Here is an 18109-nt window from a genome sequence, read left to right on the forward strand (position 1 = left end):
CCTGTATTAACTGTTGTCAGCTCTTCTAGAACATCTGTCTGGTGCTCTAACTGCTCTGTTGGGGAAATGTTTACTTAGTTTTGCCTACACAGTAAATTCACGTCATCTCTCTAGGTTCATTCTCACTCTGTACCATCTGCCCTCTAGGTATATAATCTACTTCTTTCTGTGCCTAAACCTGCCTGTGCTTCCTGCCTCCTGCCTTTGCTCAAGCAGTGCCTTCAGACCCTGCCCACTCCTTTGCTTGCTCATTTCAAGTCAAACTCAAATGTCTTCTCCTCCCCAAAGTCCTCCCTGATCCCTCCCTGGGCCTTTTGCCCTTGAAGACTTTATTACCCCTTCCTTGTCTTTTCCATGTGTTTTACCATGGCACGCGGCACCCAGAGTTGTAGTTGCCTGCCTTTTTGTCTTCAGTCTGTTTTATGCATCTCTGTATTCCAGCACCTAGCATAATAGAGTTTGGCACATAGAAGGTGCTCAAATTATGCTACATTGGATTGAAATTTTTTTGGTTTTCTGTGGTTGGTTTCCCATGTAGTTACCCATCCTCCCATTCTTTCTTGGTTTCTAAATTAAGCATGTGTCAAAGCCAGATAGAAAGTAGAACATATTCTATGTTAGTAGTACCTGGGGTAGTTTTCCTGAAGGCTTTGGTGTATCGTGTGGCCCTGTGAATTTTTGGTTTCCTCATAAAATCCTCGGTGTCTTCCTACAGACAGCAGCTGCACTGTGCTGAGGAAACATGACAATGATGACTCGATGGTAAGTGATCTGATCAGTTCTAAAACCAAAAAAAAAAAAAAAAAAACATTGCCGTGGAGTTGATTCCGACTCATAGCAACCCTGTAGGACAGAGTAGAACTGCCCCAAAGGGTTTCCAAGGAGCAGCTGGTGGCTTCGAACTGCTGTCCTCTCGGTTAGCAGCTGTGGCACTTATCCACAGCGCCACCAAGGCTCCACGATCAATTCCAGAGCTGTGTTAAATGTTAAGGGAAGGGAGGAGGACCTGCATCAGTGTTTGTTTACATCATGTCTCAGAGCCAAACTTGGAGGACTTCTGGATAATGTAGACAGGTTCATTAGAAAGTTTAATCCCAACCTTCTTCTTGGAATTGGCACAATAATCACTCAATTCTGAGGCTTAAATTAGAACGATGCCCTAAACTCTTACACTAACTGTTAATATTGGAAACAGGAAAGGAAGAGTTCTTGAGTTATCGCCTTACATACAGCTGAAAAGCTGTCTTCCGTGATTAAAATGTTAACGTTTTGCTCAGTAAGGAAAACAAGGGGACTTTGAGTGGCTCCAGATTGAGTTGAAGTTAAAACAATCCCAGAGGTGTCTGTAGATCATAGTTGCCTTTGTCCTTTCTGGCAGTTCAGGACTTCTTCATTTTAGAAGAGTGATCAAATTGAGAAAAGAAAGGCATTGTGGCAGTTTTCAAAGAGAAAGATTTTCAGGATCAAGTCATCGTAACTGAAATTTTGTCTTAATCTGCTTTACCTCTTATTGCCCCTGTAAGCATGGAAGCACAGCTAGCATACTCTGGGAAGGTAAATTCTTCTCGGTTCACTGTATCTGCCCTAGCGTCTGGCCAGGTGCAGAATGCCTAGTAAAAAAAAAAAGGAGTATTGAAAAAGTGTCCTGTGTAATCAGAATTACTTTAAAGTCTGATTAGTTACTTAAAATTACATAAACCCTGTTGAAAATAAGTTGAAAATGTTGGAACAGTTCAGTTTGAGTTATAACTTATCATTAGACTTTTTCTTATTTTCTATAAATCATAACACTTGGGCTGAAACATCATAATGTTATTCTAATGAAAACATTTTATATACATATAACTTAAGACTAGTCTCTGGAAATCAGTATGGTTTCTTTATATTGAGCTTCAAAATGATGATGATGTTTGAATTTTCATTGATAATTGTTTTCTCATTTTTTTTTAGTACGTTTCTCCGAAGGCGAAAAACAAAGGCAAGAAAAAGAAGCCAAAAGATCTAAAGGTATGGAGTATTTTCTATATTAATTCTTGTCTAAACTCGCCAAAAAATTAATTGGCTATGTAAATTAGAATTAACCAATTCTTGGGATGTTTTGAAGCATTTTGTAGAGAGAGAATTTCTAGGCTTCAATCTACAGGTATTTTGGCAATCTTTTACATTTTAAGGGAATTTAAGGTTCATATAATATTTTTTTTTATAATATGTAAGTAACTCTTGGAAGAGACTTATTCTTTGTTGGCCTTTTTATTTTCTAGATATTTCCCAGTGAAAACATTACCATAATGTAGGATTCTATATGGGTGGTCATAGAGCCTAGTGGCCAAGAAGGCTTTGGCATCAGGCAGACCTGGGCTCATGTCTTGATTCTACAAGTTACTAACCGGGCCAGTTATTTGACTTTGCTGTGCTCTAGTATTCTCATCTGTATAACGGGAGTAATAATGATACATATTATTAATAACTAATATAGTTATTATGCTCTAAAACACGAGTTAGAATCGACTGGATGGCAGCTAGTTTGGTTTTTATTATCACTGTTACTAAACTGAATTTTTTAATAGTTTTTAGTATTCAGAAAGCTTTCATTGGGATTATTTCTATTGTTTAAAAGTTTATTACCTAAGCTATTCAAAATTAAATGATGAATAATAATTACCATAGCAGAATCTTCGAATTGATGGGACCCCTCTCCTTCCTTTCACCCAAGGCTCCACTCCAAGCCCATGAGTTAACTAAAAAAAAAAAAAAAATTTTTTTTTTTTTTTTTTTTAGGTGAGTACTTCATGGCTTATGTGGGGTGGGGAGGGGTTTGGTCAGTAGGAGAACCTGAGTGAGAAAGAGTGAGCAAGTATTAGGGAAAGATGAGAGCAGCTTATAAATTCCAGTAAAAGTTATCTTTCATTATTGACTGTATGTCTTTAGCTAAGGTGGGAGTTTGAGCCAAGTGACATTTAAATTGTTTTTGGAGTGTTGGAAGACACCCTAAATATTAACTTGGGCCTTTTAATGGTTGCTGACAGCGGCACCCAACATTATCAAATAATTGTTGAACCCTATATTACTGTGTGTTCCTGTTCATGAGGAAGTTTACATAGATCTTATATATTGAAGGAGCCCTGGTGGTATAGTGGTTAAGAGCTCGGCTGCTAACCGAAAGGTGGGCAGTTTGAATCTGCCAGCTGTTCCCTGGAGACCCTATGGGGCACTTCTAATCTGTCCTGTAGGGTTGCTATGAGTCACAAGTGACTTGAAGGCAATGGGTTTGATTTTTTTTTTTTTTTTTTGGTATGTATTGGGGAATTTACGTGCATAATTACATAAACGTTCATCGATTTTATTGGTAATTTTTATTTTTCATGGAATTTTAAGATAGAAAATCACTATCATTTTTTTTATCTTTTAAACCAGCCTATGTTAGTTGGGTCTGGAACACCTTCAATAAGACCAAGTGTTAAAAGTCAGACCGTCACTTCAAGCGATAAGAATAAGTAAGTACAGTTTTTAAATTTTTGCGTCATTTAATTGAAGGATTTTAATGTAGTAAGTGGCATTAATTTAATGCACTTTAAACTTGAGTTTTATTTCCCTAACTCCCATGTCTAAAGATGTGCATCTTTTCTGAGAGCCTGATGTGACTCCTCTCGGTTGAATTTATAGTGTGGCTTATAGATGGTAAGCCACACTATACAAACTGTTGTAAAGTCACAGGGCTGATGATATTCATTCAGTAAGTATATATTGAGAACCTACTATATGCAGGGCACTGTGGGAAAATCCTAGGAAAATGTCTAGAAAATATGAATTAAAATACTCCATGGGGGACGATTGTGTTGATAATTACTGGCATATTTGCTGTAATAGAGAGTAGGTGTTGTGGAAGCTACATACGTATGATGTTACAGCTGAACCTTAGATGTTTGTGATTTTCAGTGGCAACTGGTTGTGGAAACTGAGTTTTCAAGAAACAAATAGACATAAAAAAAAAACTAGCGAGTAGCAGTGATCTTTTTCTATTTTCCTTTATGACCAAGAGGCCAGAAGTATTTTTTCTTCTATTTCCTAAAACTTGCCATCATTTTCATAAATCCTTTAAATCTAGTAGTTGTATAGAGTTAAAACAATAATACATTATATCTAAATAATCTTATGTACCAGGCACTGTTCAAGGGCTTTACAAATATGAACTCATTTAATCCACCCATCTACCCTAGGAGGTAAGTACCTTGAGAGATAAAGTCCATTTTACAGATAAGGCACAGAGTACGTGAGTAACTTGCCCAAGGACACAAAGCTCCTAACATAGCAGAGCCAGGATTCAAAGCGGGCAGTCTGGTTTTAGAGCCCACATTCAAACTACTACTTTATTTTAGAGTGTTAGAATCTTACTCTTTTTTTTAATTTATTTTTTAAGTCTTTTTATTAAGCTCCTTTTAGCAGACTCAGTCTTCCTTTAACTTAAATTAATAGCAAGTATAATAAAATCTTACGTTTTTCTCTCAACTCCGACAAGCTACAATTACCACAACACATCAGTTTTTAAAACCAGGAGTTTTGTAAAACTTTGCTCTTGGTAGGAAGAATACATAGTTAATTAGAAGTGCTTACTCAGAACGTCCAGTATGATTTCTCTTGATTGTGGAAGGTTAACTTTTTTGCATTAAACTGTATGGTAAGTTTTTTGTTTTGTTTTTGCATCATAATCCTGAATAATAGTCAACCATCTTTGTGGTTTTGGGTTTTTTTTTTTTTCAGTTTAAGTATTCTTCTTCTGGTTCACGCAAAAGCTTATTACTCACAAAGTGGTGCTTTTCATCGACAGAGGCAGTTCAGAGTCCTCAGGCCCATTTGCAGTGCCTGAGCATCTTCGGAAAGACATAGAAGAATTTGAAGCTTACTACAAAAGACGGCAACAGCAAAAGAGAGAATATGCTGACCGGGATAAGAATATGGGCGAAACAGGCCCAAAGCAAAGACTTTCAACTCTATATGAGTAAGTAATTTAACATTCCTGCAATTATTCTATACCGAGGCTTCCGGTTAAAGATGTAAAGTTGCTTAATAGCCCTGGTGGCATAGTGGTTAAGAGCTCGGCACTAACCAAAAGATACGTAGTTCAAATCCACCAGCCATTCCTTGGAAACCCCATGGGGCAGTTCTGCTCTGTCCTGTAGGTCACCATGTGTCGGAATCGACTTGACGGCAGCAGATTTGGGTTTTTTTTTTTATATTAAAGGAATCATTTATAGACTCACAGCCCCTAGGGAAGGAAAGTATTTTTAGAGCTTTCACCACAGACTACACAAAGTTAATGGTGGATTATTCATTATTAATTTTAAAGTCCTCATTATTGGTTTTGTTAGTTTGAGCCAGGGCTTTGAACTGGTTCAGTTGAATCCCCTGCTGAGAATGTGCATTTCTGCTCCAGATGTACTGAATCAGAATCTACATTTTAACCAGCTCCCCAGGTGATGCTTATGCCAACAGCATTGGCATTGCCTGGAAGCTTGTTGGAAATGGAAATTCTCAGCAAACAAACAAAAGAACATAGCAAGGTGTGTATAAGTTTTGTATGAAACCCTGGTTTGAATTGCTAATATATTTTCTACTTCTAAAGCTGTCCTAGTATGTCCTGTTTGGACTGATAAGCAACAAAGTTTCCAGCCATGATGTTTTTATCATGCATTCCCAGGTGTGCGTTTGCTAAGGAGTAATATGGTTCTTTGATCTCACTGTCCATACAATGATGGGTGCAGTTGTTTGGAATCTGATAGCTCCAGTAATCAATAATGAACCTTAAGTGAACTGTTACCCTTATACTGGGGAAAGGATACCAGGAAACCATTATTCCTTCAGCTGTAGAACCCTGTACTCTGCATTATATTGGGGACTTGACTTCCTGACATTAATCTAATGAAAGGGAAACATACTTTTCTTTTTAAGTAACTTTGGGTGTAAGTTGGTTGAAAATGTGAATGTGAAGTTCAGCAATTAAGTCTTGAGTGGGGAGTATAAAATGGGTAAAGAGTTCAGGAAGATCTAGGAAACAGCTTACCATTTTGAGCTTGGCATTGATAAGTAGTGTACAAAACCAAAAAGAAACCAAACCCTTTGCCATCGACTTGATTCTGACTCATAGCGACCCGCTAGGACAGAATAGAACTGTCCCATAGGGTTTTCAAGATTGTAAATCTTTATGGAAGCAGACTGCCACATTTTATTCTCAAAGAACAGCTAGTGGGTTTGAACCACCTACTTTTTGGTTAGCAGCCAAGCAAGGCTTCTAGTAGTGCACAAGGCCTTTCTTAAAAAATTGAGGACTAAATCTGTAATAGGAAAGTAACTTAAAAGTTAGCTAGTCACAAGCAGCCATCTAAGATACATCAATTGGTCTCAACCCATCTGGAACAAAGGGGAATGAAGAACACCAAAGACACAAGGTAATTATGAGCTCAAGAGGGTCACATAAATCAGAGACTACATCAGCCTGAGACCAGAAGAACTAGATGGTGCCCTGCTACAACTGATGACTGCCCTGACAGGGAGCACAGCAGAGAGTCCCTGATGGAGTGGGATAACAGTAGGATGCAGATCTCAAATTCTTGCAAAAACACCAGACTTAATGGTTTGACTGAGACTAGAGGAACTCCAGAAGTCATGGTCCCTGGACCCTCTCTTAGCCCAAGACTGGAACTGTTCCCAAAGCCAGCTCTTCAGATAGAGATCGGACTGGACTATAAGACAGAAAATGATGCTGTTAAGGAGTGAGCTTCTTGGCTTAAGTAGACACATGAGACTATGTGGTCAACTCCTGTCTGGAGGCGAGATGAGAAGGAAGAGGGGAATACAGAGAGGAGAGGAGGAGTGTGCTGCCTCATTAGGGGCAGCTAGGAGTACATAGCAAGGTGTGTATAAGTTTTTATATGAGAGACTGACTTAATTTGTAAACTTGTGTGTAAAAGGACACACACAAAAAAAATGTTAGCTAGTCTCCTGAAAAATTCGTTACTCATCCGTAATTTTTTTCCTTTTTTTTTTTTAAATGTACTTTAGATGAAGGTTTATAGAACAAACTAGTTTCTCATTAAACAGTTAGTATACATTGTTTTATGACATTGGTTGACAACCCCATGACATGTCAACACTCTCCCTTCTCAACCTTGGGTTCCCTATTACCAGCTTTCCTGTCTGCACCTGCCTTACGGTCTTTGTCCCTGGGCTGGCTTGCCCCTTTAGTCTTGTTTTGTTTTATGGGCCTGTCCAATCTTTGGCTGAAGGGTGAACCTCAGGAGTGACTTCATTGCTGAGCTGATAGGGTGTCCGGGGACCATAACTCTTAGGGTTTCTCCAATCTTTGTCAGGCCAGTAAGTCTGGTCTTTCTTTTTGAGTTAGTATTTTGTTTTACTTTTTTTTTCCAGCTCTGTCATGGACTCTCTACTGTGATCCCTGTCAGAGCAGTCAGTGGTGGTAGCTGGGTACCGTCTAATTGTACTGGACTCAGTCTGGTGGAGGCCATGGTAGATATAGTCCATTAGTCCTTTGGACTAATCTTTCCCTTGTATCTTTAGTTTTCATGATTCTTCCTTGCTCCCAAATGGGTGAGACCAGTGGAGTAGCCTAGATGGCCACTCACAGGCTTTTAAGACCCCAGATGCTACTCACCAGAGTAGAATGTAGAACATTTTCTTTATAAACTATGTTATGCCAACTGAGCTAGATGGTCACTGAGACCATGGTCCCAACATCCCTCAGCCTAGCAGTTTGGTCCCTCAGGGAGTTTGGATGTCTCTATAGAGCTTCCATTACCTTGCCTTGTACAAGTTCTGCTGGCTTCCCCAGTATTGTGTACTGTCTTACCCTTCATCAGAGTTACCACTTACCTATTGTCTATTTAGTGTTTTTCCCTCCCCACCGCTTTCCTCCCTCTTAACCATCAAAAATTGTTTCTTTTTGTGTGTGAACCTTTTCAATACAGTAGTGGTCTCATACAATATCTGTCCTTTTGTGATTGACTTATTTCACTCAGCATAATGCCCTCCAGATTCATCCATGTTATGAGATGCTTCACAGATTCATCATTGTTCATCATTGTTGCATAATACTCCATTGTGTGTATGTACCACAGTTTGTTTATCCATTCGTCTGTTGATGGGCACCTAGGTCATTTACATCTTTCTGCTGTTGTGAACAATGCTGCAGTGAACACGAGTGTGCATATGTCTATTCTTGTGATTACTCTAATTTCTCTAGGATGTATTCCTAGGAGTGGGATTGCTGGATCATATGGTATTTCTATTTCTAGCTTTCTAAGGAAGCACCATATCATTTTCCAAAATGGTTGTACCATTCTGCGTTCCCACCAGCAATGCATGAGAGTTCTGATCTCCTCCACAGCATCTCCATCATTTGTTATTTCCTGGTTTTTTTTGATTTGTGCCAGTAATGCCCGGGGACGAGATGGTATCTCATTTGGTTTTGATTTGCTTTTCTCTAATGGCTTGTGATCCAGAGCATTTCCTCATGCGTCTGTTGGCCGCTTGAATGTCTTCTTTGGTGAAGCGTCTGTTCATTTCCTTTGCCCATTTTTTAATTGGATTATTTATCTTTTTGTTGTAGAGGTGTTGGATTTTCTTGTAGTAAATAGGTATTGCATTGTGTTTGTAAATTGCTTTGGGTAGAATTGTCATTTTCACAGTGTTGAGTCTACCTGATTTGTAATAGCCAAAAATATTTTCCTAGTCTGTAGGTTCTCTTTTTACTCTTTTGACGAGCATAAGTGTTCAGTTTTTAGAAGATTCCAGTTATCTAGCTTATCTTCTGGACTTTGTATGTTGTTGGTTGTGGTTTGTATCCTGTTAATGCCATGTATTAGGGCCTCTAGCGTTGATCCTATTTTTTCACCTATGAACTTCATAGTTTTTGGTTTTATATGTAGGTCTTTGATCCATTTTGAATTAGTTTTTGCATATGGTGTGAAGTATGGGTCCTGTTTCATTTTTTTGCAGATGGACATCCAGTTTTGCCAGCACCGTTTGTTAAAAAGACTGTCTTTTCCCTGTTTGATGGATTTCGGACCCTTGTCAAAGATCAGGTGACCATAGGTGGATGGATTTACATCTGGGTTCTCAATTCTGTTCCACTGGTCAATATATCTGTTGTACCAGTACAAGGCTGTTTTGACTACTGTAGCTGTTCTGAGGTCAGGTAGTGTGAGTCCACCTACTTTATTCTTCTTCTTCAGTAGTGCTTTACTTATCCGGGGCCTCTTCCCTTTCCATATAAAGTTAATGATAAGTTTTTCCATCTCTTTAAAGAATGTTGTTGGTATTTGGATAGGTATTGCATTGTATTTATAAATTGATTTGGGTAGAATTGTCATTTTCACAGTGTTGAGTCTACCTATCCATGAGCATGGTATGTTTTTCCATTTATGTAGATCTCTTTTGGTTTCTTGCAGTAGTATTTTGTAATTTTCTTTGTATAGGTCTTTTATATCCCTGGTTAAATTTATTCCCAAGTATTTTATTTTTTAGGGGCTATTTTTTTTTTTTTTTATAACTGGTATTATTTTCCTGATTTCCTTTTTATCGCTCTCTTTATTGGTGTGTAGGAATCCAACTAATTTTTGTATATTGATCTTCTATCCTGCTACTCTGCTGAATCTTTCTATTAGTTGCAGTAGTTTTCTTGTGGAATCTTTTGGGTTTTCTATGTATACTATCATAGCATCTGCAAATAGGGGCAGTTTAACTTCTTCGTTACCAATTTGGATGCCCTTTATTTATTTTCTTTTTTTTTAAAAAAATTTTTATTGTCCTTTAAGTGAAAGTTTACAAATCAAGTCAGTCTCTCATACAAAACCTTATATATACCTTGCTAAGTACTCCTAGTTGCTCCCCCTCAAGGAGACAGCACACTTCTTCTCTCCACCCTGTATTTCCGTGTCCATTCAGCCAGCTTCTATCTCCCTCGGCCTTCACATCTCACCTCCAGACAGGAGCTATACACATAGTCTCATGTGTCTACTTGATCCAAGAAGCTCACTCCTTACCAGCATCATTTTCTATCTAGTAGTCCAGTCCAATTCCTGTCTGAAGAGTCGGCTATGGGAATGGTTCCTGTCTTGGGCTAACAAGGTCTGGGGACTATGACCTCCAGCGTCCTTCTAGCCTCAGTCAGACCATTAAGTCTGGTCTTTTATGAGAATATGAGGCCTGCATCCCAGTGCTCTCCTGCTCCTTCAGGGATTCTCTGTTGTGTTCCCTGTCATGGCAGTCATCGATTGTAGCTGGCACCATCTAGCTCTTCTGGTCTCAGGCTAATGTAGTCTCTGATTTATGTGGCCTATTTATTCTGACTCTTGGGCTCATACTTACCTTGTATCTTTGGTGTTCTTCATTCTCCTTTGCTCCAGGTGGGTTGAGACCAATTGATGCATTTTAGATGGCTGCTTTCCAGCATTTAAGACTCCAGACGTCACTCTCCAAAATGAGATGCAGAATGTTTTCTTAATAGATTTTATTATGCCAGTTAATTTAGATGTCTCCTGAAACCATGGTCTCCGAACACCCTCCCCTGCAATGCTGGCCTTCGAAGCGTTCAGTTTATTCAGGAAACTTCTTCGCTTTTGGTTTAATCCAGTTGTGCTGACCTCTCCTGTATTGTGTGTTGTCCTTCCTTTCACCTTAATTAGTTTTTGTCTGCTATCTAATTAGTGAACCCCGCTCTGCCTCTCTCCCTCCCTCTCCCCTCCTGTAACCATCAAAGAATATTTTCTTCTCTGTTTAAACTATTTCTCGAATTCTTATAATAGTGGTCTCATACAATATTTGTCCTTTTGCAACTGACAAGTTTCATTCAGCATAATGCCTTCCAGATTCCTCCATGTTATGAAATGTTTCACAGATTTGTCATTGTTCTTTATCAATGTATAGTATTCCATTGTGTGAATATACCATAATTTATTTATCCATTCATCCGTTGATGGGCACCTTGGTTGCCTCCATCTTTTTGCTATTGTAAACAGTGCTGTAATGAACATGGGTGTGCACATATCTATTTGTGTGACGGCTCTTTTCTAGGATATATTCCAAGGAGTGAGATTGCTGGATCGTACGGTAGTTACTATTTCTAGCTTTTTAAGGAAGCACCAAATCGATGTCCAAAGTGGTTGTACCATTTTACATTCCCAACAGCAGTGTATAAGTGTTCCAGTCTCTCCACAACTTCTCCAACATTTATTATTTTGGATTGTTTTGGATTAATGCCAGCCTCGTTAGAATGAGATGGAATCTTATTGTAGTTTAGATATACATTTTTCTAATAGCTAATGATCTTGAGCATGTATCTATTAGCTACGTGACTGTTTTCTTTAGTGAAGTGTCTGTTCATATCCTTTGACCATTTTTTAATTGGGTTATTTGTCTTTTTGTAGTTGAGTTTTTGCAGCAACATGTAGATTTTAGAGATTAGCCGCTGATTGGAAATGCCATAGCTAAAAACTTTTTCCTAGTCTGTAGGTAATCTTTTTACTCTTTTAGTGAAGCCTATGGATGAGCATAGGTGTTTAACTTTTATTCCTAAGTATTTTATCTTCTTAGGGACTATTGTAAATGGTACTGATTTGGCATATTTCTTTTTCTTGCCTTATTGCTCTAGCTAGGACTTCCAGCACAATGTTAAATAGAAGTGGTGATAAAGGGCATCCTTGTCTTGGTAATGTTCTCAAGGGGAATGTTTTCAGCCTCTCTCTCCATGAAGAATGATATTGGCTGTTGGTTTTCCATAAATGCCCTTTAATATGTTTAGAAATTTCCCTTCTATACCTATTTTATTCAGAGTTTTTATCAGGAATGGGTGTTGGACTTTGTCGAATGCCATTTCTGCATCGATTGAGATGATACTGTAAGTTTTTTTTTCTTTCCTTTTATTTATGTGGTGGATTACATTGATTGATTTTCTGATGTTGAACCTTCCTTACATACCTGGTAGGAATCCTACTTGGTCATGGTGTGTTACTTTTTGAGGTAATGCTGAATTCTATTGGCTAGAGATATTAGTCTGTAATTTTTTTATTTTGTGGTGTCTTTGCCTGGTTTTGGTATCAGGGTTATGCTGGTACTCATCCATAATTTTGTCATTCCTTCTATTTTCCTCACATGCATCATTCCTTTCTAGTCTAGTTTTATACTTTTGCATCCCTCTTCATGGTTTTTCTTTACAGTTGAAGTGCTGAGCAAATCATATTTCTAGAGAACTCTATGGAAACAGCCATCAAACTACACTCGTACTTCTTCTTAAAATATGATAGACTTTGCTTCTAGCTTCCAAAACTGGAGCTGAAATGTGTAGTTTTCAGTAGCTTGCCTCTTAAAGAATTTATTACCATTGTATGTGAGAAGAAGTTAAGCAACTTCATGAGAAAAAAATAGTTTCATTTGTTTATATTTTGAAATAGAATTTTATAGTAAGAGAAAGCCAAGAAATTACACGAAGTTACCCCTCCAAACATAATTCCTTCTTTGAATTTTTGGAAGTAAATATGCAGTGGCTTAAGAATGATGGTTCCTTTTACTGGCCAATGGATGAAAGAAAGAAAAGTGAAACCAAACTTGTATATGAAAGCAGCATGGAGTAGAAGAAACATTGCACAGAAAATCAGGAATACTGTGATAACTGCTGCGGTTTAACCTTTTCTTTACTTAGTATTCTTGCCATAAAACACTGAGTTTTGAAGAAATTTTACCTGGGCTATTTTGGACCCAATAGTTTATCTTATAGAAACTACTTTTCAAAGGTACAAAAGTACCTTTACATTTCAGATAGCATTAATTATAAAAATCTTATTCATAATATGGTCATAGTACCATCTCTCTTTGAGTTAGTCAGCCTTTGTTAAGTTCAATTCCGGTTTTTGCTTGATACTATGAAAAATCCATTGCCAATTAGCCAGTGGAAAAACTAGAGTTCTTTTTCTTTGAAAAAATTTTTTCTGATTATAAAACTGTTAATACAGATTATTACGTAAATTAAAAAATAAAATATAAAGGAAGAATTATGCATAATTCTACCACTGAGGTATTGTTCTTCTCCGTTGCTGTCAATTCTGACTCATGGCAACCCCATGTGTAAAAGAGTAGAACTGCTCCGTAGGATTTTCTTCAGAATTGACTCAGTGGCCACGGATTTTTTTTTTTTTTTTTTTAAGTCTTAGCAGAAGCAGATTCCCAGGCCCTTTTCTTCATTGTACCACAGGGTAGGGTCGAACAGCCAACTTATAGGTTAGCAGTTGAGCGCAAACCATTTACCACCTAGGGACTTCACCAGGGCAACACCACAGTTACTTTTGGGTGTGTCTCTTTTCAGACTTTTTAAATGCGTGTGTGTAAAACATTTTTCTTAATTTACAAACCGTGATTTTACTATATGTTTGGTCTTGTCATTTGCCTTTTTCACCTAAACAAGCCCAGTATGTTTTTTTATATTCTTTAGAATCACAACATTTATTAGCTGCTTGGTAATCATCCCATGAGTCTTCATGATAATTTATGTTCCTGACTCCCTTTTGTTGTTAAATACCTCACTGCTGAATTACTGAGAGTAGTTTCCTTTCATGTGGTGTCTGGCTTTAGTTAGGACATTTTTAAGTATTTTAGTCCAAATAAAAAGCTTTGTTTTTCAATACTGCTCATTAGTATTCGTTATGGAGAGCAAAACTACACAGTCTTACAAATACTTCATCTTTTAAAGCACCAAGTCTGCATCCAGCATTCATTGATCAGCCTCCTCTTGCAGATGACAGCTCAGCACTGACTGGAAAGGGCTGTCTTGGGGGCCGCTGGTATAGCCAGTGTTACCTACATCAGTCCTCCCGGCCTCAGTTGTTACTGTTCCCGAGACTACGGTGCTTTATTTGTTTTTTAACCTTATCTTCCCTGGACCCCCTCTGCTTTCAAATGTCTCTTTAAAAGTGAAATTTGATGTAAAGCAAAGCCGTGTTAGACCTCCTAGCTCACAGAACAGCCTGTGTGCAGAGTTAGTTCCATGGGCTCACATCAGTCGCAGAAATTATTCTAAGTGAAAGCCATTCATCATAAAACACATGAAGAGAAATTGTTTGATTACTTTTAAGTAGAGCAGTCAGGCTGACACAGAGGAGTGGCATTTGGTCTCTGTGCCTCAGAATATTAATTGTTTACATAAAGGTTAATCATTTTAATTGTCATACCCATTTATTTGCAGCAGCTCTGCACAAATGTTGCTTTCTTTTACTTTAAAGAAGAGTTGTTTTGCCTCCCTTCTAAATAAGTTGCCCTCCTTGTTAATGTTAATTTACTTAGAAAGTCCCATAGAGACTTTTACCCTTGAAAAAGCCTTCTTAGTGGTACCTGGTCTGTCCCTCTTGCTAGTTATAGCACGGTTACAGACTGAATACAAAAATCAGGTAGAAAGAAGCCTCTTTGAGTCCAATGCAAGAATGGGAAAAGAAAACAGACCCAGAACTGGACTGAAAAAAGCCTGTCCAGAACGGGAGGCAGATTTGGGGATGGGCCCATTACTGTGGGTCTGGATCTTGATGAGACGATTACATGCAGTACCTATGGATCACTGCACATTCCTAAACGGAAGAGTTGTAATAGATTTAGATTCAATTTGATTTCATCTTCTCATTTGAGATTTGACTTCATCTTCTCATTTGCCATTCCTGTGACTTAAAATTTCCTTTTTCTTAGGTTTTCTGCTTATTCATTGCTTTTATAATTATGTTGTTGAAAGTTAAAAAAAAAAAAAAATAGCTTTTTATCCCCTTTTGTTTTCTTCCTAAAAATTTTAAAAGATTTTCTAAGGAGTAGATAAAATTTTGTTTATACTGTCATTAATTGTAGTTGACCTTACTCAGATATTTCATATGAGTACACCGTTTTTGTTGGGGAAAGGCTGAGATCAGTGAGAAGTGAAATAATATTTTGTTTTGGGAGAATAAACATTTCTTCCAAATAGATATGTACAAATAGTTCCTAATAGTAACTCATGTAATTATACATTTTTTTCAAGTTACTTCTCTCAGTATTTGGAGGACAACGGCCCCTTGGACGTGAGACACAGAGTATTCTCCGATGAGTATCGGTTTTACCCAGAAGAAACTCGACAGATAGTACAGAAGGCAGGAGGTCTGAAACAGTTTCTCCTGCGATGTCCTCGTTTCGTTGTGATTGACAACTGCATCGCACTGAGGACAGGCTCATCACGGAGCAAGGGGAAGAGAAAGAAGAAGGGCATTAAGGAAGAAGTAGACGAAATTTCAAGCATAGATGATAAGACCTATTTACCATTTTTTCTGCCTCTAAACCCAGACGCTAAGGAATTTATACCAGAGTCAGGTGTATCTTCAGCTCCAGTTTCTGAGAATATGGTGCCTGAACCAGCGTCTGCCGATTCTCCCAACTCAGCTTACGAAGATATGGAGCCCGAACTGGCCTCTGGCGGTGTTTCCATACCTGTTGCTGAGGATGGGGAGCCCAAATGGATCTTTTCTGATTCTCCCCAGCTAGTCTCTGAGAGTGCAGATCATGCTCTAGTCCCCTGTCATTCAGCCACACCAGTGTCTGAGGATGTGAACCCAACCTACTGGGGTCAACCCCAGATGGTCACAGGCTACTGCACATACCTTCCTTTCCAGGGCTTTGACATCACAAAGACACCACCAGCATTCGTAAATGTGCTGTCAGGTTTGCCACGGTACGCTGGTATATATACACCTTTGGGCACAATTTCTGAGTATCAGCTGCAAAACGCAATTCCAGTGGTAACATCTTTCATTGCCCACGATAGGCCAGACCCCAGTGCAGCTGCTTATTTTGAGGGTTATTGTGTGAATGCTGAGAGTGCTTCTGGTAGTCAGATCGCCTCCGAAACACAAGTCCTTCAGGGCTCTCTGGGAACATCACTGCAGTCACACAGCAGCCTGGGTGATGCTGATACAGCCCTCAAGGAGTCCGGCAGAAATGATGGTCACTATGGAAAGTCTGCCAGCAAGGGGGAAGGAGGCAGAATCAGGACGAGGGCAGCGACAGCTCACCCATCTACACAGATGGCTGCTGTGCAGGTAAGAGTTAAGTAGGAAAAATTCTTAATGCTGCACTGAAGTTTTTCTTTTCATCTTTCATTGCCATTATATTTAGTATCCTTAAAAACTACTAGCTTTGTAATGGTTACTGAACCTTTGTCTGAAGATGTTTTAAAAATATGAACCCTTTTGTGGGGCATGACAGGTAATCTTATCAGAAAGAAAAGTGGGATCCAGTAAATAATAATCTTCTTACTGGAGGAACCCTGAGACTGTTGCCCTAAGATGCCCTGACCTGGGAACTGAAGCTGCTCCCAGAGGTCACCTTTCAGACGAATAATAGATTGGCTTCTAAAATAAACACTATCACCCACGAATACTGGGCTCCCTTATATAATCAACTCTATGAAAGCAAACAGTCAACATTTACCCTAAAACAAAGATGAGAAGCTAAGGAGGGGCAGGCAAGCTAGATTAATGGAAACAGAACAAACATGCAGCAAGTGATGAGAATGTTGACACATTGCAAAAAATGTAACCAGTGCCATGGAACAATTTGTATAGGAATTGTTAAAGGGACCCTGATACGTAAACTTTTGCCTAAAACACGGTAAAATATTAAAAGATAATAATACTGTTCTTCTCTGCCCAAGTTCCACACCCATTGAGAAATAAGACAAAGGGGTCAGCAGATGGCGCTAAAACACCACCTGAGTCGTTAATAGAGGCGCGGTGGGGGATGTGGCGTGTATCTGTTGAAAAGTGCATGTCCTAACAGTGAACCCCACGTCACACACGCTTACCCACAGTTAGAGCGTGCTGGGAGTCTGCTCATAAGACTTAATTGCATGGAGGAGGAAGGGAAACCATTCCTCCGTGCAGGCAGCCAGCTCCCAAGAGGAAGAAAAAGGAAGAGCCTGGACTACACAGGCCTGTTTCTCCTACAAAGCAGGGGAGGGGTGAGGGAGTTAAAAGCCCCTGCGAGATGGAGGGAAACGTGAGGGATGGGTCTAAGACTTCCTTCCTCTCAAGCATAAGAATGAATTGAGGTTCTTCCATAGTTGCATTTGCCTTTACAGGGCCTAAATTCATTAAACCCTTTTCCTCCCTCCTCACTGACGTTTCCCATTTTCTAGGGAGCTTTGAAAAAGTATGCTGAAGAGTTACTGAATCAAAACTGTTTGGCGTCATACCGATTCTGATACTAAAATAAATTCTAGTAATAAAATATGCCTGACACAGATGTTTGTAGAAAGCATGGAACATGGTTTAAATTGGCCAAAAAAAAAAAGAATTCTAAATTTTAAATTTAATTTTAAAATGTTCTTACGTGATGGATTTATTTCACTAGAGCATTTATCAGAGACACACTGACATTCGGCCTGCATTTTTTGTTTGTGTGCCCCACAGGTGTCCTGTAGTGTAACAGACCAGGAGGTCAATACAGAGCCATATGGACGTTTTGAGGCAAGGCCGGTAAGTCAGAATTGTCATAAACTGTTTAAAGGTACAGGTGATGAACCAGAACTATTTTGGAGCCAGCTAATCCCATACAGAGTGATCATAGAATGAGCTTTAGAACAGAAAGGGAAAACTTGTTTTTATTGTCGAAATTTGGGAAGGGGCAGATGAAAAACGTAATTTTTTTCTAGCTTATTTATTTCAAAGTATAATGGCTTTACTGTTTTCACTGGTATAATGAGCATGTATTAATAAATAAGAGCTTATTCGTATGAATAACACAGGAAAGTATTACAAAGACCTTCACCACTTTAAGAATGGTTCAATTAGAAAATCTATTAATGTAATTTATTGGGTTAATATGTCATAAGAGAAAAATTATTTGATTAACTCCATAGTTGCTAAAAAGAATGTGTACCTGGAAAATCCAAAATGATCAACTGAAAACCTAGGCAAAGATGTAATAGAATTCAGAAAGGTGATTGATACAGTAAATAGAACTTCCATATACAACCAACAACCTGTTAGGAAGTATCTTAGAAGAAAAGATTCCACAATAAACTGCATGGCAAAAATGT

The 18109-nt window shown here is 38.5% G+C and overlaps 1 protein-coding gene across 1 annotated transcript in view; it reads left to right on the forward strand.

The window, feature by feature from the left end:
- The window catches only part of TTC3 (tetratricopeptide repeat domain 3), a 129557-nt gene that overhangs the window by 79067 nt on the left and 32381 nt on the right, over positions 1-18109 (forward strand). The window contains exons 29-34 of the mRNA XM_023559091.2: positions 716-762; positions 1951-2007; positions 3415-3494; positions 4826-4996; positions 15059-16109; positions 17481-17546. Coding sequence (XP_023414859.2) covers positions 716-762; positions 1951-2007; positions 3415-3494; positions 4826-4996; positions 15059-16109; positions 17481-17546 — 1472 coding nt within the window. The remainder of the gene's footprint in view (positions 1-715; positions 763-1950; positions 2008-3414; positions 3495-4825; positions 4997-15058; positions 16110-17480; positions 17547-18109) is intronic.

Source organism: Loxodonta africana, chromosome 2 (genome assembly GCF_030014295.1).
Source record: "Loxodonta africana isolate mLoxAfr1 chromosome 2, mLoxAfr1.hap2, whole genome shotgun sequence".
NCBI lineage: Eukaryota > Metazoa > Chordata > Mammalia > Proboscidea > Elephantidae > Loxodonta > Loxodonta africana.